At 37.6% G+C, this 23,921-nt stretch overlaps 2 protein-coding genes across 6 annotated transcripts; one reads left to right on the top strand and one right to left on the bottom strand.

The window, feature by feature from the left end:
• Positions 1-2,234: 2,234 nt before the first annotated feature.
• On the top strand, positions 2,235-13,655 carry LOC135586548 (subtilisin-like protease SBT2.6). The gene is made up of 11 exons (XM_065085732.1): positions 2,235-2,345; positions 3,950-4,179; positions 4,915-5,059; positions 5,272-5,666; positions 6,137-6,232; positions 6,313-6,385; positions 7,050-7,335; positions 8,406-8,731; positions 10,822-11,089; positions 12,074-12,355; positions 13,105-13,655. The coding sequence occupies exons 2-11, from the start codon at positions 4,001-4,003 to the stop codon at positions 13,509-13,511; spliced, it is 2,457 nt and encodes an 818-aa protein (XP_064941804.1). The 5' UTR covers positions 2,235-2,345; positions 3,950-4,000; the 3' UTR covers positions 13,512-13,655.
• A 3,953-nt stretch (positions 13,656-17,608) lies between these two features.
• Positions 17,609-23,096, bottom strand: LOC135595169 (uncharacterized). 5 transcript variants are annotated; one of them, XR_010480300.1, is made up of 4 exons: positions 22,968-23,096; positions 19,008-22,875; positions 18,005-18,084; positions 17,609-17,922 (listed from the first exon to the last, which is right to left on the bottom strand). XR_010480300.1 is itself a non-coding variant. In XM_065085730.1 (3 exons), the coding sequence occupies exon 2, from the start codon at positions 22,863-22,865 to the stop codon at positions 19,056-19,058; it is 3,810 nt and encodes a 1,269-aa protein (XP_064941802.1). In that variant the 5' UTR covers positions 22,866-22,875; positions 22,968-23,096; the 3' UTR covers positions 17,609-17,922; positions 19,008-19,055. The 5 variants fall into 5 exon arrangements, 3 of the variants coding, with proteins under 3 accessions (XP_064941802.1, XP_064941801.1, XP_064941803.1); XR_010480301.1 differs by having other exon boundaries at positions 17,609-17,917; XM_065085730.1 differs by lacking the exon at positions 18,005-18,084.
• Positions 23,097-23,921: the final 825 nt, after the last annotated feature.

The raw sequence follows: 23,921 nt of genomic DNA, 5'->3' as shown, positions 1-23,921 counted from the left end.
CACTGTATGTACATCAAATGGTTTGGTGAGAATTTTATTATTCTCTTACTTTATGTTGATGACATGCTTATTCTTGGGAAAAATAAGTCTTTTGCAATGAAGGACATGGGGCCAGCAAAGTAAATACTGGGCATGTAGATTTTCCATGATAGAAAAACCAAAACGATTTGGTTATCACAGGAGAAATATATCGAGAAGGTATTGGAAAGGTTCAGTATGAGCAATGCAAAGCCAATTGGTTCTCATATTATAGGTCACTTTAAGTTGTGCTCAGAATATAGTCCATCAAGTGATAAGGAGAAGGAGAAAATGTAAAAGGGTCCTTATGCTTCAGTAGTTGGAAGTTTAATGTATGCAATGGTATGTACGAGGCCGGACATCGCATATGCAGTTGGTGTTACTAGTAGATTTCTTGCAAATCAAGGCAAAGAGCACTGGGCAATAGTGAAGTGGATTTTGAGATATCTCAAATGGAGCTCTAAGGTTTGTTTAAGCTTTAGAGGTAGATCACCTATATTGATAAGTTACACAGATGTAAATATGACAAGAGATATAGATACGAGAAAGTCCACTTCAGGTTATGTACTTACTTTTACAGGGGGAGCTGTGTCATGACAATCCAGGTTGCAAAGGTGTATTGCTCTCTCCACCACAAAAGCAGAATATATTGCTGCTACAGAGGTATGCAAAGAAATATTATGGATGAAAGAATTCTTACAAGAATTGGGGCTGAAACAGAAAAATTATGTTGTGCATTGTGACAATCAGAGTGTCATCCATTTGTGTAAGAACCCAATGTTTCATTCCAAGTCAAAGCATATAGATGTCAGATACCACTAGATTCGAAATGTATTTGAAGGAAGCAGTTGCAGCTTTAGAAAATTCACACAGATGACAACGGAGAAGACATATTGACAAAAGCATAGCTTCACAATGAGGAGTCTTGGGACAGCCTCTCTTATGGGCTGAATGGGGAGGTTGTTGGGCTGATAGCCCACATTCCTGATAGCCCACATTCAGCCCAAGGTGGGCTTTATCAGCTCACAACTCACCCCCTCTTAACCTAACCCTAATTCATATTAAGGGGGGGTGTAGTGGCTATGAAAATAAGCATAAAAGGGCAGCAACGAGGATAGCAGGGCACATCTTAGCAACAGTGAAAAGGAGGAGAAAAAGATAAAAATCCAAGGAGAAAGAAAGGAAAGAAAACAAAGACAACGTAGAGAGACTGTTCTCAATCATTTAGCAGTGTTCTCATCTTAAGTTAGATCAAATCTATGATAGATTCTTACTGTGATTACTTGGAGAGAATTAGGGAGAATTTAGAATTTTATGCACAGTGACGTGATCCTTGTATCCCAGTTATTCTTTTGTAATTGTTGCTAGGGTTTTGAGCAAGAGATTGAGATTTGTATATTCATTATTTCTTATAGTGGATATCTCTAGTTTGCCCCGTGATTTTTACCCTTCACATTGGAGGGGTTTTCCACGTATATCTTAGTGTTCTATTTTATTGTGATTCCATTTAATTTCGCTGCATGTTATAGCCTACTAATATTTATTCATATATAAAAGTTTATTTCACTTTATATCTCATTAAAGATAATACTAAAATTAGAGCATGAAATGTTGATGATATATATATATATATATATATATATATATATATATATATATATATATATTATTTGTTGTCGTTAACATCACCCAATCCATTTATTCCCATCATTTTCTTTACCATATATATATATATATATATATATTATTTATTTATTTACACTGAATCAAGTAGAGAAAAAAAATATATTATTCTTATCTTTTCCTTGCTTTATTTTACTCGTTGCGATCGATAGCCGTTCAGACCTGCTCTGCTGGCATCCATCATACCTCGATCACCGGTGAATAACCGCGGAGAACAGACAGAACCATCGTCGGGACACGTACGGTTCTTCCCCACTCGCTTATCGGTTGCCCGGCTTTCTTGTCCGCCTCCTGGGACAGCGACAGAGACGGGCCCACGTTTCCATGATGAACCTGCACGGCCGTCGCTGCCTCCAACTGCAAGGCAGGTATTTGTCTGCGGGAAGCGAGCATCTTTCCCGTCGACCCAAGCCTTCTCCTCGCCAGCTCAGCTCGCCTCTCGTAGCAGCCGACTTCAACGATTTCATTGGGGGGCCCACGAACAAAGCGTCAGTTTAAGCTTCACCCGCGAGTTGTTCCACCGACACGCGAGACCGCTTAGCCGTTGAAATGAGCTCCGACCTCCCTGACCACACTCTCTCTTTCACTCTGCGATTAGCGTAGCTTCGTCGGAACGCATTTCTTCGGGCACGCGTTCGATTTACGTAAGAGTTCCTTCGGATATTTTATCAAAGGTTTCCTTTTTTTATTCTTCATTAATCATCATTTTGTTTTGCATTCATTGCCAACCCTAAGCCTCATCTTTGATCTTAATTTCACCCCCCCGGTTCGATCGCTCTCGCCTTAATCGCGAACCGCGGTTGTTCTCGATCGATTCTGGTGAGTTGTGGAACTCGGAATCGATGGTTGGTGTGCAGCGCAGAGTCGAGGGGAGGAGGCACAACGACTTGTCATTTTTCGCTCTTTCAGAAAAATAACAATGTCTTTTCGTTCAAGTATCTTTTCCTGCTTCCTAATCGTTCGATCATTTTTTTCGTCCGATGGCGGAGATCCGGATATGTTTCTTTGACCACTTTTTGATGGAGTTCGTCATGTGTTTTCCGCTTCTAATGATTTTTTTTTTTATGACGTGTGTAGCAGTCGAGCTCTCAAATTTTATCATCTCTAGTGGAAATAGAGAGAGAGAAGAAAAAAAATGAACTTTTTTTATCTTTGCGTGTAAGGTAATGCGATGGAAGGTGATGCAAATGACTTCTTACGGGTAGATATCGTGGGAATATAGTTCGATTAAAGACTGCTTTCCTTTTCCCTTATGTATTTGACTCCAGCTGATCTCTGTGTTGTAGGATTCGGTAGTTATATTATCAAGAACTGATCAGAGTAGAAATAGTGTTCTAAAAGCATCCCTTTCCAGTATTAACAGTTGAAATCATAAGCAGAATAGCATCGGGTTTCATCTTCTGAAGCATATATACGATCCTTGTTGTACGACTTCTCTGTTTAGAATGGATTCCTCCCATGGCCTCGTAATGCTGCATCTTATTGTCTATTTCCAGACCCTCTAATGGAAAGAGGTGCACATGGAACTGGCAAAAATTGCATTTTTCGCTACTGCTTTGAAGATGTAATGCACAGGCATTTGAAAATGGCTTCCCTCTTAAATTGGTGTTAACATTCAGCAAGCAGACTCAAGATTTGTTTATTTTTTAATTAGTGATTTTTTTGTAAATTTTGTATATTTTTTTTGCTTGGAGTATCAGATTCCTCACATCAGTTAAAGCGACGGTTTAAATATCACAGCAGTCAGTTTTTGATGTAAGAAGCTTAACTTTTCTTTCTGCAATCAATGTGATTCCTAATTCTTTGCTTCAGTAGCACTTTATATTCTGTGGCATCAGACTAAGTTGATATACTGCTGCTTTTCCCTGTGGGCATGCATTTCTTTTTGATTTGGTGATAAACTGACTCCAGATCACCTTCCCTTATTCTTGACACAATTGCTCCAAATTTAATAGTTTTTCTCAATTATATGCAGATGATCTCAGTTTTGCTTGCCTGAGTTCTCCATGAGCTTGCAAGTATTTCTTATTTGTTTTTCTTATCCTTTTCTATCAACTGATGCATTTCATTCAGTTTTCATCAGTGTCCTACAGTTCAGTTGATTTTTTTTAACTCTTATATTTTTTCTTTTTCCTTCATAAACTTAAAATTTTAAGTAAATGATAGCTTCTATTTCTTGTGAGGCATGCTATATACGTTTTTCTAATTACTAATACATTTTCCTGTCTTCCACATTGAATACTTGCAGTTGGGGTCTCAGAAATCAAGGTCCAGTTTTATAGTTTCAGCTGATAAATTAATGAAGATGGCGATGCAACCTGTGAGTGTGCTTTTCTTGTTTCTACCACTTCTAGCTTTTGGAAGTGGGGATATATATATTGTGACTGTAGAAGGAGAGCCTGTAGTGAGTTACAATGGTGGTGTTGATGGATTTTCAGCAACAGCTGTAGATTTAGTGGAAAGGATGGACATAACCAGGTAGGTCCTAACTTCCAATCCTTTGCTTATACTGTGCTTCCAGTGTCACTTAAGATTAGATGTGATTGTGCGAGTTGGTTTCTTGATGATGTAGATTGGACTTGATTCCTTGTGTCTGTACAGTCAGAGTTGATGCTTTATATTTCAGCATCAAGTTCACTTAAAATTACTGAATACTCACTTTTGGTTATTACTTGCCCAAAAGGTCAAATTTTCTTTTTTCCATTATAGTGGAGGTGGTTTAAGTTACACCCATTTTGGTTCATGAAGCTAGATACAACTGTTTGAATTTGGTGTCATTTTTTTAACTTCAACAATATGGTTGTTGAAGCTATCCGACCAATTAGATATCTCACCATTTTGGTCAAACCTTGTTATTGTTATGCACATGCCTGTTATATTTCCTTTCGTTTGTGAGGAATCTTTTATCCAGAGCAATTTCAGTCATCCATATTTGTTTTGAATCATTTATAAAATCTTCATCGGCCTTTTCTTTTCTATTTATTCTCCAAAGGTGTATCGTATCTGAAGTAGTTTAGTTGTAGTGATACACATATACATCATCATTACAGAAAGAAAGGAGGGTAAAAAGAAAAGATGGTTCAGAAACATGATTATTAAATGCTTTGTTTGTTATGGCTGTAATTGATTATGGTGGTTTTTTGTATGCAAATTACTCCATACAAACTACCAAGTCTTTTGAAGCTTCACATTTCTGCATCTTTTTGGTGGCAGTGAGTCTGTTACATCTTATGCCCTTCACCTTGAGAAAAGGCATGATTCTCTTCTTGATTCACTCTTTGAAGTTGGGACCTATAAGAAGTTATACAGCTATCATCATCTTATCAATGGCTTTGCAATTCACATGTCTCCTGAACAGGTAAAATGCATCATTAGATTGCTCTGTCTCCATTCAATTCTGAACTGCTGCCATTATGATTCATTTTATTTTGCATTGGCTGTTTTCATGTCTCCTGAACAGATAAAGTACATTACTGGATTGCTCTGATGTCCATTCATTCTGTACTGCTGCGTTAAGATTCATTTTAATTGGCATTGGCTGTCTATTTTTTTGACTAATTATTTTACTAGGCTGAAGTTGTCAGCAAGGCACCTGGGGTCAAATATGTGGAGAAAGACATGAAAATAAAGAAATTAACCACACATACTCCACAGTTTCTGGGACTACCAACAGAAGTTTGGCCAACAGGTGGTGGCTTTAACAGAGCAGGGGAAGACATTGTGATTGGTTTTGTGGATTCAGGAATTTATCCAAAGCATCCTAGCTTTTCTACACACAACACTGAGCCATATGGACCTCTTCCTCGTTACAGAGGAAAATGCGAAGTTGATTCAGAAACTAAGAGGGCATTTTGCAATGGTAAAATAATTGGAGCCCAGCATTTTGCAAAAGCTGCAATTGCTGCTGGTGCATTTAACCCTTTAATTGATTTCTCATCACCTCTGGATGGCGACGGTCATGGAAGGTGAGTACCACAGAGTCTTCTTTTGTGCCTTAAGCACCATTTTCTCGGAAGATGTAAAGAATTTTTTCTATATGATGCAATATCTAGAATTAATCTAGCAAACATCATAAGGGATTTGCTGCCTGCCTCTTCAGAACATTCAAACTGTTTCTCTTTGTGCTGGTTCATCTGCAGGCAATGAAAATTGCATTAACTAGAGAACCATTTGATTAACTTGAATCACTGAAGAGCTTGCTTTCTAAGTGATAACTAAATTTAAACATGATCTTCCTGCTTTTTCTGATGATTGCATTATGAAGAAATTAAAACCTAAGCATTGCAGGATAATTTTGGTAAAAACATGATATTCGTTTGACATCCGTACATTAGTTGACATGAAATCTGATGTCTTTTGATTGTTCTTGACATCCATGCTTCCATATATTTTTGTCTCTGTATTATGGTAACTTTTTATTCATGTTTTTTACTAGTCATACAGCTGCCATAGCTGCTGGAAACAATGGGATTCCTGTTAGAATGCATGGACATGAGTTTGGAAAAGCGAGTGGCATGGCTCCACGTGCCAGGTAAAATCATCTTGTATAAATTGTCTATGGCAAGTTCAGCTTTAGGTTTTAATTATTTTTTTCTGCTTTCCTGTGTTTAGGATTGCTGTATACAAGGTGCTCTATAGGCTCTTTGGGGGATATGTTTCTGATGTTGTTTCTGCCATTGAGCAGGTATGCAAGAAGAAACTGATATTACTTAAGAAGTCACATCACTGTTAATGCCGTTGGTTATGGTCACCATTATACTATTTTACTGACAAACATATTTGCTATTGTTATGAAAATAATTTTCATTCAGAACTAGTTCATGAGGCATCAAATTCAGAATTTGTCATTATCGGCTGTCTATAGAATCAGGTGAAGAAGATATTTTCGGAGGCTTCTACTGAACTCATTCATGGGCATCAAATTCATGATCGCTAGCTGCTTTCATGTCTTGTTTGTCCACTTTCTATTTGTTCATTTTCTGTATGCCACCACACGAGTATGTCCTTGAGAACATTTAGATGTCAATAGCATAGATGGCACAATCTTCTGATTAATGAAGCATCTAGAGTCAGGAAGGTTAAGAGGATCTTATGGATAATAACATTCATTTTGCTTAAGTCATGGACCACATACTAAATATTTTACTATGGGCATTTGCGTATCTTGTCTCTTGCATTTTACAAACAAAGTTGATATACCACACAAGATGTCCAATTTTTCATATCACAATGTCTTATCCTCAAGTTGGACCTTCTTTTTAAATTTTATGTACTTCCATTTTTAACATTACATTATAAAATTTTTTTTAGATGTAAAAAATTAACCTAGTGAAGTGTCTTCGAAACAGGCTGTCCTTGATGGTGTTGATGTTCTTAATCTTTCAGTAGGGCCAAACAGTCCGCCAACAACTACCAAAGCCACATTTTTGAATCCTTTTGATGCTGCACTTCTTTCTGCTGTCAAAGCTGGAGTTTTTGTGGCACAGGCTGCTGGAAATGGGGGTCCATTCCCTAAAACCTTGGTGTCTTTCAGTCCATGGATTACAACCGTTGCTGCTGCTATTGATGATCGTAGATACAAGAATCATTTGACCCTTGGAAATGGAAAAAAATTACCGGGGCTCGGATTGTCACGTAAGTTTAAACTATCAATATTTTCTCCCATGTGCAAGGAATAATTAATGAAAAGAGAACACACATTTCTTTTACACAAGCTGTCTAAACTTTTAATGGAATGAATGGATCAATATCTTGTTAATGGCATTTTTTTTAGTCTTTTGAGTCATGAGAATGATAGTTGTCAATGGTAAGACTGCATTTGAGTACCAAAAGAAATTTATAAAATGAACAGTTCTGGTTTATTATAAATGAACAGTGTATAGTTTGTTGAGTATCTATATCAAGGTATACAATTTCGAACCGGGCGGTAGGTACCGGTCCGTCAACTGACCAGTACACGGACTGCCCGTTACCGGACGGAATGATATATATATATATATATATATATATATATATATATATACCGAGCGGTATACCGTTCGATATACAGTATCGTACCGTACCGAGCTAACGTTGAAACTTCGATATGGTACGAAATTGCGAACCTTGGTCTATATGTTGTTTTTCATAAAATAATATATGGTATAACCAAAGAAAGTGATACTATTTAGTGTTAATCAACATTGATAGTTCTTGTTAAATCATTCCATCAACTCATTTTACGTTTGTGTTTGTGCTGCTCTAACATGTCTTGGTAAAATTTCTTTATGCAAGTTCAGGAAGCAGTTATGGATCATTTGAGCTATGTATGTAATTTGAGCATTAAAAATTGTACTATGATGTAAAATTTGGCTCAGATTACACAGCTTAAAATTTTAATGATTTTTTATTAATAGGTTGCAAGGCAGCAACTGTATCTGTTGGTGAGTTATTGATGGAAAATTTAGGTGCATTTTAATATGTCTCCTCTATGTCTTGATATACTATTCATTGTGTACATTACTAAGCAGCAACTAGCAAGGAATCAGATTTTATTTTTGCTTTACGTTCTATACACTGAACATATGGCATGTGGTTTTTGGAGGTTTGTCGGTTTTTTAACTAAAGTCATTAGCTTCCCTTTTGTACTTGTGGGCTATAGATGTTGAATCATGATATTGCATTTGCATTTTTAACGGAAAGTTACTTCGATTTTCTAACTACAGCAGCTACGCATGGGAATAAGTCATTCAACCTGGTCTCTGCAAATGATGTGATGCTAGATTCATCTTTGATGACTTACAACCCATTAGACTGCCAAAGGCCTGAACTGTTGAATAGGAATAAGGTGGAGGGAAATATTCTACTGTGTGGATTTTCTTTCAATTTTATTTCTGGCACTGCATCAATCAAAAAGGTGTCTGAAACAGCAAAAAGTCTTGGTGCAGCAGGCTTTATTGTAGCAGTGGAGAACGCCTATCCAGGCACCAAATTTGATCCTGTCCCTGTTGATACTCCTGGGATCCTCATTGCAGATGTCAGCAAGACGAAGGTATCTGTTGCTGATTTTTCTATCATGTACATGCAATTAATAAACCAATTTAATTCAATCAATGAATTATCTATTTTTGGCTGGGAAATAGGCCAACGGTAATTTCTAGTTCTGATTTTATATGTGTTCTGGTTTTAGAAGAACTATACTCAACATTCCCGAAATCAACTTAAAGTGAAAAACAGTATAGTACTTCAAATTATGAATTTTCTGGAACTACTTTCATTCCTTAGCTCAAGCTTGAATTCCAAGGAAAATGTGAATGTATTTCAGAAAAAAAGGGGTCCTGGTTATAAACAAATTTTATGAATCTGATATACAACTTCCCTTAGACTGATGGAGGTTTTAGCTTACAGTTGTATGAACAAAAAATATGCGTCAAAAAAATGTATCAAGATTCTTGTCTTGTTCTTTCCAGCTATGGATGAATTGAATTGGGATTGACTGACCTTGGAAACCATGTTTTGTAATGGGACTATCATGTTTAGAGAGGATGGCTTTTTTGTTTTATAAATTGAGATGTAAACCTGATGAGCATTCTGGTAAAGCACTCATACTTTTACCCATAAATTCTATATATTTGGGTCTTAACAGGGCATACTCTCTAGTATGTTGAAAGAAACTAATCATTCTTTGGCACTTATACGCTTTTAATGGGCATATATCTGCATTTTAACAAATCCTAAGTTGTGCATTCTATGATAAATCTCATATATGCCATATTGTCATGGGTATAACTTATAATTATTCATCAAGCAAATTGCTTGCATCACAATTTGATTAAAGAGACTTGCAACAGAAGATGCAATTAAACTAGGGGTTGTTTTTGGTTGCTTATGCATTAATGAAGTTGCTGATTTAGCCTTTCAGCCAAACCACCTATAGTTCATTCCATATCAGACCAGACTGGAATACGGTTATGTACATTGTTATTATGAGGATGCACCTACATTTCATGAAATTGTGCACAAGTAGGAGCTAATGAATAGATCCAATGTCCTGTAGAAAGACATTCTCCAAAACCAGAAAATGGATGGGATTCTATGATCAAATCTTTCACGATAAATAAAATTTAAAAGTGTTAAGAAGCATCAATTGCCACCATCACAATTTGCACATTAACAAAATCTTGATCACTTAAAGTGTACATCAGCCGAAGCCTCCATAATCTCCATGTCTTCTAACCGATGATGCATGTTAATGACACAATGAGAAAATGATACTTTCAATGTACCATTTATTGATTTTGCCATATGCCTGACTATAGGACTTGTTTCATCTGTGGTGTCAGTTTAACCATATACAATCTCTGCTTTATAACATCACTGCTTTATAATTTATAAAGTGTGTGGTCCTTCATTACATGCAGAACACGTAGATAGGGCTGATCATATTTAATCTCTATACATGTTTATCTAAAATTTGCAAAAAAAAGGATACAGAAAAGTTGCATTGTCCATTAATAGGTTTTCACCATTCTTTTTCTTGGTTGATCTCCATGCCATAAACTTTTCCCGGACTTACACATTAAATAATCTTGTTCAGTAATAATCATTTCTGCAGGGTATATTCAGATTACAAAGTACAAACAACAATCAAGCATGTGATTGAAGAGCATATGTTTAATGTTTTCACTGTTTCAAGAGTGTCTAGTTGTGATTCCCTTGGATAGAATCAAGGCCTTATTCTGTGATCTGATGTTTTTGCTCTTTGCACATGCATTATTTGTCACTTGTCAGAAGGATGTAAATCATAATTACAATTTATCATTTCCATTTTCTTTTCTTGAACACGGAGGACAAACAAATCCTGGTGCTTGAAATAGTTTAAATTGCACATAATAAAATTTAGCTTGTAGGAGATTCCTATACATATTAGCTTTATCCCAAAACTATGATACATGTTTTCAGCTTAATCAAGATGATGACCTGATTAGAACAATTTTAATTTACTGATACTTCAAATGCTGAAGAGTATGATTTAACATTTGACTTTTCTTAAGAAGTGGCCTTTAGTCCAATCTAATATGTAATTTTTCCATTATGGTCTTGTGAAAATTTAATTTTTGCTGAAATTTTCTAACTATATAGGAACTTATTGACTATTACAATTGTTCAACTAAAAGAGATTGGGCTGGTCGACCAATAAGTTTCCAGGCAACAGCCAGCATTGCTGATGGTTTGGCACCAATACTGCATAAATCAGCTCCTCAGGTGGCACTATTCTCTTCACGAGGACCAGATGTTAAGGATTTCAGCTTTCAAGATGCTGATGTCCTTAAACCTGATATATTAGCTCCAGGCAATCTAATTTGGGCTGCTTGGGCACCAAATGGAACAGATGAGGCTAATTACATAGGTAACAATTCAAATTATGGGTTTTACTTTGTTATTTTGATGACAAAATAAATATGCATGATGAACCATAGAGAATGCATCGTTGATATTGAAATCCCTATGAAACGAATTGTATAGTTGGCTCGTTTTACCCCTTGGTTGCTAATCTCATTTTCTTTGAAGACCAGTACTGCTGATATCTGATTTCCTAAATACTTATGCATGATTATATCAACTGTATAACAACAACAAAAATAAAACCGTAAGTCCCAATTATTTGGGGTTGGTAACATGGATTTTTTGTCGCTATTGGGATATGTAAAAAGTCATATATTTAGTTAGAGTATTTAAATTTTTATTTGTAGTTTCTATTAAAATCTTTTTAGGTCTTTCCCTACCTCTTCTCATGCCACTAACATTAATCATTTTACCTCTTTTGACTATTACATCCGGAGGTCTTCTAAGCATATATTCGTACCATCTTAAATGATTTTTTCTCATCTTATTCTCTATCAAAGCGATACCTAGTTGTTAACGAATAGAATTATTTCTTTTCCTATCCTTCCTAATAACTCCTCCACACATCCATCTCAACATTCTCATCTCAGCAATACAAATTTTTTATATATATTGTTTCTTAATTGTTTAACACTCAGATCCATAAAGTATTGTTGGTCTCACAACTATCTTATAAATTTTTTTTTTAATCTCAAAGTTATTCGATGATTACACAAGGCTCGTGACGTCCTTCACCATTTTAACTATCTTATTTTTACCCTATGAATAATATTTTCATCGATTTCTTCATCTTATTGAATAATTAATCCAAGACACCTAAAACTTTTACGTAAAGGAAATTGTATTGATTGGACATTGTTGAAAATATCTTGACTGGACATTGTTGAAATACTAGTAGGAAGTGAGGCAATATATACGGACATGATAGAATCCCTGTAATTGTTGAATATGTTCAGCTCCAGAATAGTAAAGACAAATGCATCTGCAGGAGAAGGCTTTGCTATGGTTTCTGGAACCAGTATGGCTGCTCCACACATTTCTGGAATTGCAGCCCTCATAAGGCAAAAGAATCCTCAGTGGAGCCCAAGTGCTATCAAGTCAGCCTTGATGACAACAGCCAGTACTTTGGATCGGCGTGACAGACCTATTCTAGCACAGCAATATTCTGAAAATGGGGTCATGACATTGGTGCAGGCTACACCATTTGATTATGGCAGTGGTGCAGTTGATCCGAAAGCTGCTCTGGATCCTGGACTCATTCTGGATTCAAGTAAGTTGTTTTTAGTAGGGCTTGCCAATCCTAAATGAAGTTCCATGGTTAAAACTTTTATGGTTTTACTACTAAAAATGGAAGTTATCAAATTTTGCATGATGGTACTATAAGGCATAAACTATTTGTTTTAGATACCAGGGATATTTTTAATTGTATGAATAATTCAGAATCTTTGACTGCAGTCTGTAGCTCAGGATTGGACTGAATATTTCTGGGCATTTTTTTCATAAATGACCAATGTAGCTCATTAGCAATTCTTTCACTTGCATGAAACTCTATAAGAATGAGGTGCTTATTTATAACATTTGGAAAGAAGAAAGTATTATCCTGGTATTTGAGTTCATTACCTTCAAACTTTTCTTTGAATTTTTCTTGCTGATGTTTTTTAAAGACCTATTTTCTTCATATGGTCCTTCAATTTAGACATCCATACTGCTCAGTTCTATACTGTTTTTCTTGACAGCATTACAGATGCTAAACCACATTCTTGCATTTTAGTACTAGGCCTGTTTCTTCATGATATTATGAACATGCCTGTACCTTTGCTACGACAAAACCTTGGATGTTGCTACTGCCTTTTGTGGACTTATTCTTCAAGTTGCTTCTCACAATATTCTACATATTCATTGCTAAAACATTAGTTATCCAATATGTGCTGTTGACAATTTTTTTTCTGTATCTGACTAGTTGGGTTCTTTGTGTTGACATCCATGCTGCTCTTCATCTGTGAACATTTTTTTTGGCAGCTTACGGAGACTACGTCAAGTTCTTGTGTTCAGTGCCAGATCTGGATCCCGGCGAAATTCTGAACATCACCAGCTCGGCTTGCAACGAGACCAAGGGTCATCCTTCCGATCTAAATACCCCGTCGATCACCATCTCCCGTCTTGCAGGGACTCAAACCGTGAAAAGAACGGTGACTAATGTAGCTGATTCAGAAACTTACATCATTACCACTAGAATGTCACCCGAAATCGCTCTAGAAGCCAGTCCTCCAGCAATGACTGTGCTGTCAGGAGCATCCCGTGAGATAACCGTGACTTTGACTGTCAGATCGGTGACTGGTGGATACAGCTTCGGTGAGATTCTTCTGAAAGGTGATAGAGGGCACAAGGTGAGGATCCCAGTGGTAGCAATGGGCTTCAGTAGCTAGTTGGTGCAATGGTTTTGAGTTCTTTGTCTTTATCCTAAAGCTTGATATTATTCTTTGTAGATGATCTATCAAAACCTAAATTGCTTTGGAATTGTATGCCTGGTGAGGCAATGTAAATCCTATAATGCCTGAGTCTTGCTAGTTTCTACCATGCCCAAGGTTGTAATGAAGAGCTCATAGTGGTCGTTGTATAATTTGCTTAGTATAGTATCATTAAGATCAAGTGCATGTTACCTTAGAGAATGCAGGTTTTACTCTATTTCATGAATCCTTTCCATGTTCTTGTCCTAAAGTTTTTTTCTCAAAACAAGGTTTGTTGGCATGGCTACAGGAATAAGTTTCTTATAATTCTTGATTAGCTTTAATATTTATTGTTTGTTGTGTGAGACATCTTAGTATATTGTTGTACAAGTAATGGGTCTTAGATTCGACTTCATATTTAAATATCTTGTACATTGTTTAGTGTAATAAAAATTTATTTTTAATTAAAAAAAGTTATATGTTAAGAACTTAAAGTTGGAGAATAAAAAAAAAAGAATGAAAAAAAATTTTGTAAGGTTTTGAGCTTAAATTTCGTTTTTGTCACTTATCTTTTATTAAAAAATAAAAATAAAAATAAAAATAAAAAATATTATAAATATAATATATAAACTTTCAATGTGTTGTTATAGGAAGACACCAAAATCAATTTGGTCACGAGGGTCCGAAGAGTGCTTTCTCTTGGAGCTCAATTATGGCCTTCATCGTAGCATAACATTGCTTTATCACCGGTTATCTATGCTGTCATGTTAACGTCAATAATGAAACTGTGATAAGCCTTGGTCCGAGAGAATCACCTCAACCTTGCATAAACCCTATTTAGGAGTCCTAATAAGGTTCAAACTACTGGAAGAGTCATAATTAGATTCAAATTCCATTAGGATTAGGATTTAGTTTAGAGATCCAAGTAGAGAGAATAGTTATTACTGAATTGCGATTTCTTTTCTAGAAACATATCTTGAGTTTCAAGATTTTGGTGAAAGGAAGAGACATATGAGAGATATTTAAAGAGAGTTGAGTGAAGGGTTCTTCTCGTTTATCTGAGAGTATACGAAAATTTAGTTTTATATACGGATATAGATAGGAAATTACCAAATCATCGACTTTTTGGTATGTTCTTTATTTGTTAATCTTTGAGTTTATCTTTTGATTTTGAAGTTTTCTCTCTCCTTAACAAAGTAGTATCAGAGCTCAAAATATTTGATTATAAGAGATTCAATAAGTATGTTATCTGTTGTTTCTGTTGGCTTTACTATAAAAAAATTTGAGGAAGAAATAGTTTTATCCCGTGACAAAGAGAGTGAAGAATCTTTTTGTTCGACAAAACATAGTAAATACGTTGAATGTTTAAGTAGACAAATTAGAAAAGATGAGTAATAAAGATCATTTGAGGTAAAGTGTATAAGTACTATTTGTCTTTACATCATGGATAATATTATCAATAATATTATTGATGATATCTATGTCAAAATAAGTTTAAAAAGTTTTATTTGGCTAAAAACTTAATTAACAAGTTAAATAAAAAATAAAAATTATATAAGTTGAGGATGGAGGAAGGTAGAAACTTGATAGAGCATCTGAATATATTCAAAAGAATATTAGATGACAAGAAGAAGAGGCCAAAGATAATGATACATCTTTTCAAAAGAGTTGGTGTTTGGATTATGCTTATTTTACTCATATTTGTATTCAAAAGAATTATTTTGATTTACTGAATGACAAGTTGACTAATAAATTGAGTCTAAGCGATGATTTGATGATGGAAGTCGTGGGTGTTAGTAAAATAAAGATCAAAATATTTGATGAAGTGATGCATGAAGGATGTGGCTTATGTTTCAAAGATGTGGAAGAATCTAATTTCATTAAGTCTTTTAGATTTTCAAGGTTATAGCTACAAGGTTGGATGTTGAGTCTTAAACATTACTTAGAGTTGCATAATTATAATAAAAAGATGATTATATGAAGGATTATAACATCTTAAAGGAAGTATAGATCTCAAAGGGTTGGAAATATGTTGTGTAGGGAATGACAGGTATGAGTTTGTGTAGAAAACAATAGGTGATATTTATGATTTTTAAAATACAAACAATTATGAGATTTTATTTTTTTTCTCTAATGGTGAGTTAGTGAGATAGAGGTCTCTATCTAGAATCAAATAGCATCATTGATTCGATTCCAATTATAGGTACATTGATAGGTTTGTTGGAATTAGGTGTTGGACCATGAACTAATTTGACTTATGTAGCTATGGTGAATTCTTTAAGCTAATGAATTACAAATTTTCTATAAGAGGAACAAAGTGAAAAAATACTCACTAGGGTGGAAATTATAAGGGTTTGTAAGTATTTTAGAATTTTGATTAGGTTCAAACTACTTTAAAGAGTCAATCTAAACTCCTTGATGGATTAAAATTATGATTTAGTTTAAGGAAATAGGTATAAAGACTAGTCATTGGTGAATTAGAAGTTGTTTCTATAAATATATCTTGAGTCTCAAGGTTTTACTCATGATGATATTCTTTGATAAATCTAGAAAGGGTTAAAAGAAGAGTTCTTTAGGTTGATGTGTATTGGGAGGGAGAGACGATTTTCAAAATCAAAAGAAAAATTCAAAGATAAAAAATCAAGAACATATTGGAAAGCTAATGCAAGGTTAACATGGTTTGATAACTCCTTGCTTATATCTATGAAAAAATCAAATTCTTCGTTAAGACTCTTGAGTTATCTACACTCAGTATAAATCCTTTTATATAAACCATGAAGAATTTATATTTTTTCTCTCATCCTCTTTAGAAACCCTAGAGGATAACCTTTTTTAGAGGCCCTAAATGATAACCCAGAAACATCAAAAGCATTGATTAATCTTGCTCTTGCCCCACTAAGATCCAAAAACATATAGGATATTTATAAACTAATCAAATCCTAAATTTTTATGATTTTATCCGAGAACTCCTTCTCATACAAGGATTTCTTATCCTCCTAGGGCATTTGTCCTCAGAATTTTAAAATACTTATCTATCCTAATAATCTTGTATTTGTCTACCTTATATCTCCTAAAGAGAATACTTTTACTTCATGCTCTTTCCAATTTTCATCACTTAAATCTCTAATCATTAGATTTTTTGAACTTTAATACCACCTATTGGGATGGAGAGAAGACTTCCAAAAAAAAAAAAAAAAAGTCAGATTAATATAATTTTCAGTAACTTTATACTTATATTTACCAAAAAAACCAAGTTATTTAGAATAATTTACATCTACATCTCTCAACGATAACCCGTTACCACTATATCACATACATATCCAATAATATTAAATCAACAATATAGACATATGAAATATCTATTTGTCCCATATCACTCGTCATAGCCTAAAGTACCCCTATTATTATAGGATGCATTTGCTCAAGATAAAAAGAAAATGTACCAAATTCGATTAATAAAGTGCCCTCTCGCACATGATGGCTTCACCCTTAACTTAAACATCAAAATATTGATGCACCCAATAGTTTTTTTTGCTTTTCTTTTCAAATATGACAACAATCGGTAAAAGGAAGCGTACTCAGAAACACAATGGTCAGTTATATTATTAACATTCAAGCTATAAACTTTTTGGAGGACCAACAATAGTGAAACAATAGTGATGCTCATACTCTGCCTTGCTAAGAAGATGACTCTCGCGGTCAACCACGAACCTTTTGAACATCCTGCATGTTGATAACCTTGTTTAAGACGGTCTTTTATTCTTCAAACAAAGAGTAAATCAAACACGGACGCAAAACACAAAATGTCAAACATATCGGAAGATACTAGAAAAGAAACTGGGTGCCATTTACCTTTGCTCATGCAGTTTCCAATGTCCTTCCCGGATGTCTGTCATGTCAAAAAAGTACTGCTTAGATCCATCCAATTTACTTACACACATGATAAAAACAGAGACGATATGGGAGTGACAACAGCTGAGAGGCACTAATGCTGACAACAGCGTTGCCCACTGATGCGGGCGGATCATGCGTTTTCCCATGCCTACCGTGTTTACATCCAGAATGAGCTTTCTAAATTGAGCTAGACAATGCAATTACTATACATTATTATTGTTGGAATAGTCTCTGATATTAATTTGCACCTATGACAAAGTCTGCGCCATGGACATAGCAGTACATTTTAGTTTTATAGTCAAAGCCCCTTAACAGCCAAACCAAATGACTAATTAGCAAAAGTATTATAATAATACATCTGCATAGTAGCATGACCAACAAAACAAATTTACTTGGTGACAATTCGTTCGGAACTGGCACTAGGAATCTTGAAACCAGCATCTTTCCCATGTCGTCATGAGCTATCTATCTATCGATCCTCCTCGATGGGGCTATCCTACAAAGGAGTAATTGTCAGCATTTCAAAAACAGAAAAATGCAAGGAAAAAACAAAAGGAATCAAAGGCAAGAAATAATACTTTTGAAACACCTGGGGCTGAGAAATAAGTTCAGCATTGATGATCTCTTAACCAAAAGTAAAGTTTGACAACAACAAGTGCTGCAAATTTGATGTATCCCAATAAGTTTTTAAGGCCTCACATTTCAACAAATGCAGATAATACAAATTTGTTATCCCCAATTAACATTCCTGAACACACAACTAAATTAGAAATTAGAAACTGTAAAAAAACATCCACCTCCCTGAAAGAACAAAATCCTTCAGCCAATTCAAAACATAACATCCTATAATGCCTTGCCCACTGTAAAGAATCTTGTTGTCAGCATACCCACAACAAAACCACCCCACTTAAGAGAAAAAAAAAAATAATGCTTGCAGAACAGGAATCCATTAAAGTTACTTCTGTAGGGTTCATAAGCAACATCATCCAAAGGACTAGAACAAATGCACTACATCATGTTATCATGTTCTGAGTTGCCTTTGTTTATTCTATGTTGACTAATACCTGCATCAAATTATGCTGCTTATATTCTTCACGTTGTCCAAGAGACATACGATGGCAAACATTCTTCTTTTCCAACTAACAATGTAACCTTGTATTCATTTATTGACATTGGCCATGCTGAGGCATTATTATCGAGGATCTACAACATAATCTCAGAAACATCGACGGAGTTGAAGATACCCTTTTAAATAAAAACTTTTCAAGGTCCCAAATATTATAATTACAAGGGTCAAACTAGCAATTTAAATTGTAATTTTCTATGCCAAGTAAGATCAAGCCTTTTATTTGGTTAGAAAACAAAGCAACTACCGCAATCTTAACAAAGACATAGACCAAGTCGACAGTGTTTCTAACAAGAGAAAATGGGCCCAAAGAGGACTAATGAAAGCAGTAACCTATCAGGTAAAGATAAGTGAATATAGAAAGCTGTAGAAACTCATTATGAGCATCATAAACCACACAGATTAATTTCTTCTATGATATAATCATCTAGATGTATCAACTTTCAAAGATATACCTCTTTCTATAGGTTGTAGCACAAGCATCAAAGTGTGAACGTGCAGCCTCAGATAAACATCACAAGTTCTGGCCGGCTGTAGACACTGTTCGCTTCATCTTCTAGTGTGGGATAAGCAGCTACTAGTGCATCCTGGGATCCAATGTAAAGCGAATTGTAGATCTTCCAATATACCTCCCTAACTTTCCTAGCAGGATGAAACAGACCCTGAAGGCAGTAATTTAGAATTACAGCTGCACCCAGGGCAACCCTCATCCCTTCAACGGCTTCCATCACAGCATTAATAACATGGGGAGAAGTCTCAAAGATGTTGGGCCAGACATAATTGAGTAAATGCACTAAAGCATCCTCACAACCTAACCCAGCAACTCCCAAGGCCATATGCTTAACAGCAGAAGCAGCAGTCTGACGATGAACCAAATCCCTGTCCATTAAAGCATCCTCCAGCAGTGGAGTAACAGCATATATATAATCCTTCCCCATCTCACCTATGTACTCAAAGAGGAAAGAAAGAGATTTCAGAACTCCATTCTGCACATTCAGCTCAGGTACACGATACTCATTCATTAGAGCTGGCAAAACTGTAAACGGGGAGCAAGTTTCGGCAACTATAGCGATAGCAACAGTAGTGCACACACGGTTTTGACGTTCTTGTACTTTCAAATTGTTCAAAAGAGTCGCAAGGACATCTTGTGGCCCAATTGCTTTAGCAATATAACCAAAAGTGTTGACAGTAGCTCTTCTGATCCCCTTCTTATGAGCCTTCAACATCTCAAGAAGCTCAAAACAAATCCTCATCCACTCCCTAGCTGGCACAAACTCAGCTCCACGATCAGCAATTCTACCAACAAGGTCAATACAGTTCTCCTGCACCTTCTCATGTCTGTTCTTTAAGATTGGGGTCAATCGGGGTAGAAGATCCTTAATAGGAGGTGTCATTTTGGTCATACCAATGACATTCACTATAGCTTTAAGTGCTCCCAGAATAGAACCTAAGACTTCAGGATATTCTTCTCCCAAATACTCGTACAGAACAACACCCAAGTGACCCATCAGCTGCTCCTCCTTGCACTGCTTCATGACGATGGCGATCCGTGCTATTAGATCTGCAGCTTGTTGCCTAACTTTGGCACTCTTATTGTTCAAACGCCACTTTATGGTACCACAAATCTGGGGAAGATACGGCTTAACCCTCTGTCCTAATGCATTCACCACAGCCCCAAATCCATTAAGCATAACATTGGCATCATCACTCGTCTGCTCCTGGAAGGCATACAGAATTCCATCAATAAGAAGCTCTTCCAATCTAGCATCAATATCAGATGCCCCCAAGTTGGCCACCACCTTCTCAATTGTCTCCATCACCATACGCCTGTAAGGCTCACTCTCATCTTTAAGATCTTCCACAATTCTTCCTACAATATCCGCCACTCCAACCTTATTTGCAATCTCCACGGTCGTGTCCACAAGCTGTTTGTAGTTCCTGCGGTCCAATGCCATCCTTCTAACCCAGAAATTCCTGAAGAACTCAGGAAGAATATCATTCCGGATGTAGTCAGCCTCTACACCCTCTGTACTTACACACTGCTTGACAACTTTCAGCACAATTTTCTTCATTTCTTCATCAGGTGACTGAAACTCACGAATGAGGATAATCATGACTTCTTTCGTATAATAACTTGCATAAACAGCATCCATCAAAGGAATAATAAAACCAATTGCCTTCAAAAAGGCAGCAAGAACCTTCCCACGATGAGACCTGATACCCTTCCAAAGAGGCTTCAACACTGAATCAAAGCTTTCTATCCCATATGGAGCAGCTGCTTCTGCAAGTGCAGCAAGAGACAATGCAGTAATAGTTCTCACCTTCTGATTCTCATCACTGAGACCATGCTCTATAATTTCGACCAGGGACCTAAGATGTGGGAGCACGGCACATCCCATTAGAATAGCAATCTGCTGAACAATCTTAATACCAGTGTGCCGAGCTTGCCAAGATTTCTTACTCTGACAAACAGCCTTCAGAAACGGCAACAAAGCAGGAATACCCAAAGCAGAAGCCACCACACTAAAAGCTCTAGCTGTCGTATTCCTCACATACTCATCAATGTTATCGATATCTGGTCTCATGGCAGCTATCATAGTTGCAAGACCAGCTGCTTTACTAAGATTTGAGATGATTTCTCTCCCTTCAACACGAGCATAATAATCCTCATCAATAAGAAGAGGCTCTATAACCACAAGGATCTTATGAACAAAAGGCCGGACCAGCTCATCCAACTTATACAGAACCCTGTCAATAACTTTAACTAGAAGGTGTCGCTCCTGGTCTTCAAGAGTCGGCTGCATGAGCAAAGGCAGAATCTTGTTGAACAATGGGCCAGCACCAAACTCTCTAGCTTTGTCAGTGAGTTGGCGCAAAGCAGTCTTCCTCTGTGGTGGTGTACCATTTTTCACCTTCAGCAGCAGCTTCATGATCTTCCTCTCTTTCTGTTCTTCAGGAGACAGCTGCTCCTCCTCCTCTTCATTCAGTAGAGCCCCAAAGTATTGGTAATCCTCTTGTTTCATGAATGGCAACCCACCAGGTGCCTCCTTTGGGACATCAAACTGCTGTCCACGATTTTCCTCAGGTATGGCATAAAGGGGAGTGCCCAACGGAGTAGGCGTTGCCAAAAGCTTCCTTGCAGGAGTCCTGATGGGAACGTAGGATGCAGGAGGATCCAGTATCTTGTACCCTTCCTGTGGGAACATTGCATCGAGCTCTTCATCGGTCAATGGACGGTTCCTCTCCTCGATATCCCTCTCCCATCTCAGCAGATTATACTGTTCTGGGGTCATGGCACCACGAAGATTAATTGCTCCTGGAGTCGGTGTCGCAAGATCAACACCACCAACCGGAGTGACACCAGGAGTGAATGAAGCAGCAGGAGTCGCAGCACCAGGCAATGGAGTGGCACTACCCATGGTTGCCGGAGTCTCATCCCACCTTGACCTCTGGCGCTTCGGCGTTGGCGTTGCAAGACCAGCAAGCTTGGGAGTAGCATCCCATGTCATGCCGGCCGGTGTAGCACCAGGGGTGGCACCACCAGCAGCGGGGGTAGCATCAGCATCCACGAGTCTCCCAGGAGTTGGAGTCTCGTCCCATCTGTTTCTCCGAGAGACAGAAGGAGTGGCATCTGCAACCCTCCCAGGAGTCGGTGTTGCATCCCACCGCCCAATCCCAGGTGTAGAATCCGGTGCATCCCAGTCAGATGCCACCGAGCTCGTCTTCGCCTTCTTGGTAGCACCGCCATCAGGCTCCTGCGACTGGTCCCACCTGTTCCTCCTTTTCTGGGCGGCGGGGGCCGGCTCGGCGGCAGCCTTGCTCTTCTCCTCCTCTTTCTTCTTGGCTATCTCCTTCAAGATCTCCTCTTTCTGCCGCTGCAAGGCCTGTTCCCTCATCACATCCGCGTACGTCCTCACCGTGGGGTCCGGGGTGGCCTCCCCAGTGGCAAAGGGATCGTTCCTCTCGGGCGATATGATCCGCTGGAGTCTCCGGCGCCGGTAATCGTCCTCCCGATCGATGATCCGCTGCGGCTTCTTGAACCCCGAGTCGTCCTCGCCCTCGGACCCCCTGGGGAGCTCGTTGAGGGACTTGGGGCCGGTGTAGGAGGCCATCCGTCGGGCGATGTCGCGTCTTTCACCGTCCGCCTCCTCCTCCTCGTCAGTGACGGGGATGGAACGCTCGTAGCCCTCAAAGCGGTCGGGGCCGCCGCCATAGAGGTCGGCGTCGAAGGTTACGGAAGTGAGCATGGCCACCTCCTCCATCTTTCGCCGCTCCTCCTGGGTCTTCGCTATCTCGGCGTCCACGTGATCCATCGGGAGGGATCTAGGGAGCAGAAGAGCAGGAGAAGGAGATCGAACTCAAAGCGGAAAGAAACGGAAGGAATCGAAAAACTTGAGCGAAATGAAAGGAGGCACCTGTCGCCGCTAGGGTTTTGGATCGCTCAGACTCGGCTATTTGGGGACGACGCGCCACCAAAGCGATGAGGAGCGAGAGATTGGGTTCGAGGCGTCATAAAAGGGTTGGTCTTATTGACGCACCGACTCTCTCGGGAAACCGGAAAGTAGCCACACACGTAGGCTTTAAGATTGGTGATTGGAACCGTATCCATAAGATGTCCGCAAAGAAAATTAGAGTTTTTATTTATATACATACGATGGTAAACAAACATATTAGATAGATTCATGTATCTTGTTTTTATTATAAGCAGTATTAATTATTTTTTCTGCTTTTCAAATTAGTTCATTATATTCGGACAAAAAAAAAAACAGGGATTTTTATGATATGCTTAATTATAATATAAAAGAGTCATGAACTTTAAAATGTCCATTGGAGTTCACGTTGAGAGTTTCTGCACTTCCTGAGGGGGGTTTGTCATCTAATTTGATATGAAACGAAATTTCAGGATTATATTTGAATAATTAATTTTACTTAAGGAAATTATAAAATTGATTTTTAGTGAGGCCTGAGGCTTGAACAGCCCATTGGGCCAACATTTCAAACCTAAAAGCCCATGATGTGGCCCAACATGAGAGCAAAATGCCATGGAAGTTAAAAAATTTGTTGGGAAAATATTAAATTTTAAGCATAAATATCACTAGATTAAGGTCATCATATGCTCATTACCTTTCTTGGAAAAAAAAATCAAGAAATCCCCAAACATATTTTGGGGGAAAACATGCATTGAGAATCCCATGTCATCATCCCTCTTCTCTTCCTCTCTTTCTTTCTTCTCTTCAGAGGGATTGCCTCAGGAGCACCAGCGCCACCACCAGATCCTGTGGCTTGGCCGCAGCACCACCACCTCCGATAAATGCTCCACCAACTTCTCACATGAGAACAAGATTCGACCCATCAAGCCAACAGGTATG

This window comes from Musa acuminata, chromosome BXJ1-10, assembly GCF_036884655.1.
Source record: "Musa acuminata AAA Group cultivar baxijiao chromosome BXJ1-10, Cavendish_Baxijiao_AAA, whole genome shotgun sequence".
NCBI lineage: Eukaryota > Viridiplantae > Streptophyta > Magnoliopsida > Zingiberales > Musaceae > Musa > Musa acuminata.
Note: the sequence above shows the minus strand (reverse complement) of the source record. Positions and strands in the feature narration are given on the sequence as shown.

Bases quoted from the DNA above. Each gene is read 5' to 3' on its own strand.
- LOC135595169 (XM_065085730.1), bottom strand. From the start codon at position 22,865: ATGGATCACGTGGACGCCGAGATAGCGAAGACCCAGGAGGAGCGGCGA.
- LOC135586548 (XM_065085732.1), top strand. From the start codon at position 4,001: ATGAAGATGGCGATGCAACCTGTGAGTGTGCTTTTCTTGTTTCTACCA. The intron at 7,336-8,405 runs GTAAGTTTAAAC...TTCTAACTACAG, and splicing joins ACCGGGGCTCGGATTGTCAC to CAGCTACGCATGGGAATAAG. The intron at 12,356-13,104 runs GTAAGTTGTTTT...TTTTTTTGGCAG, and splicing joins TGGACTCATTCTGGATTCAA to CTTACGGAGACTACGTCAAG.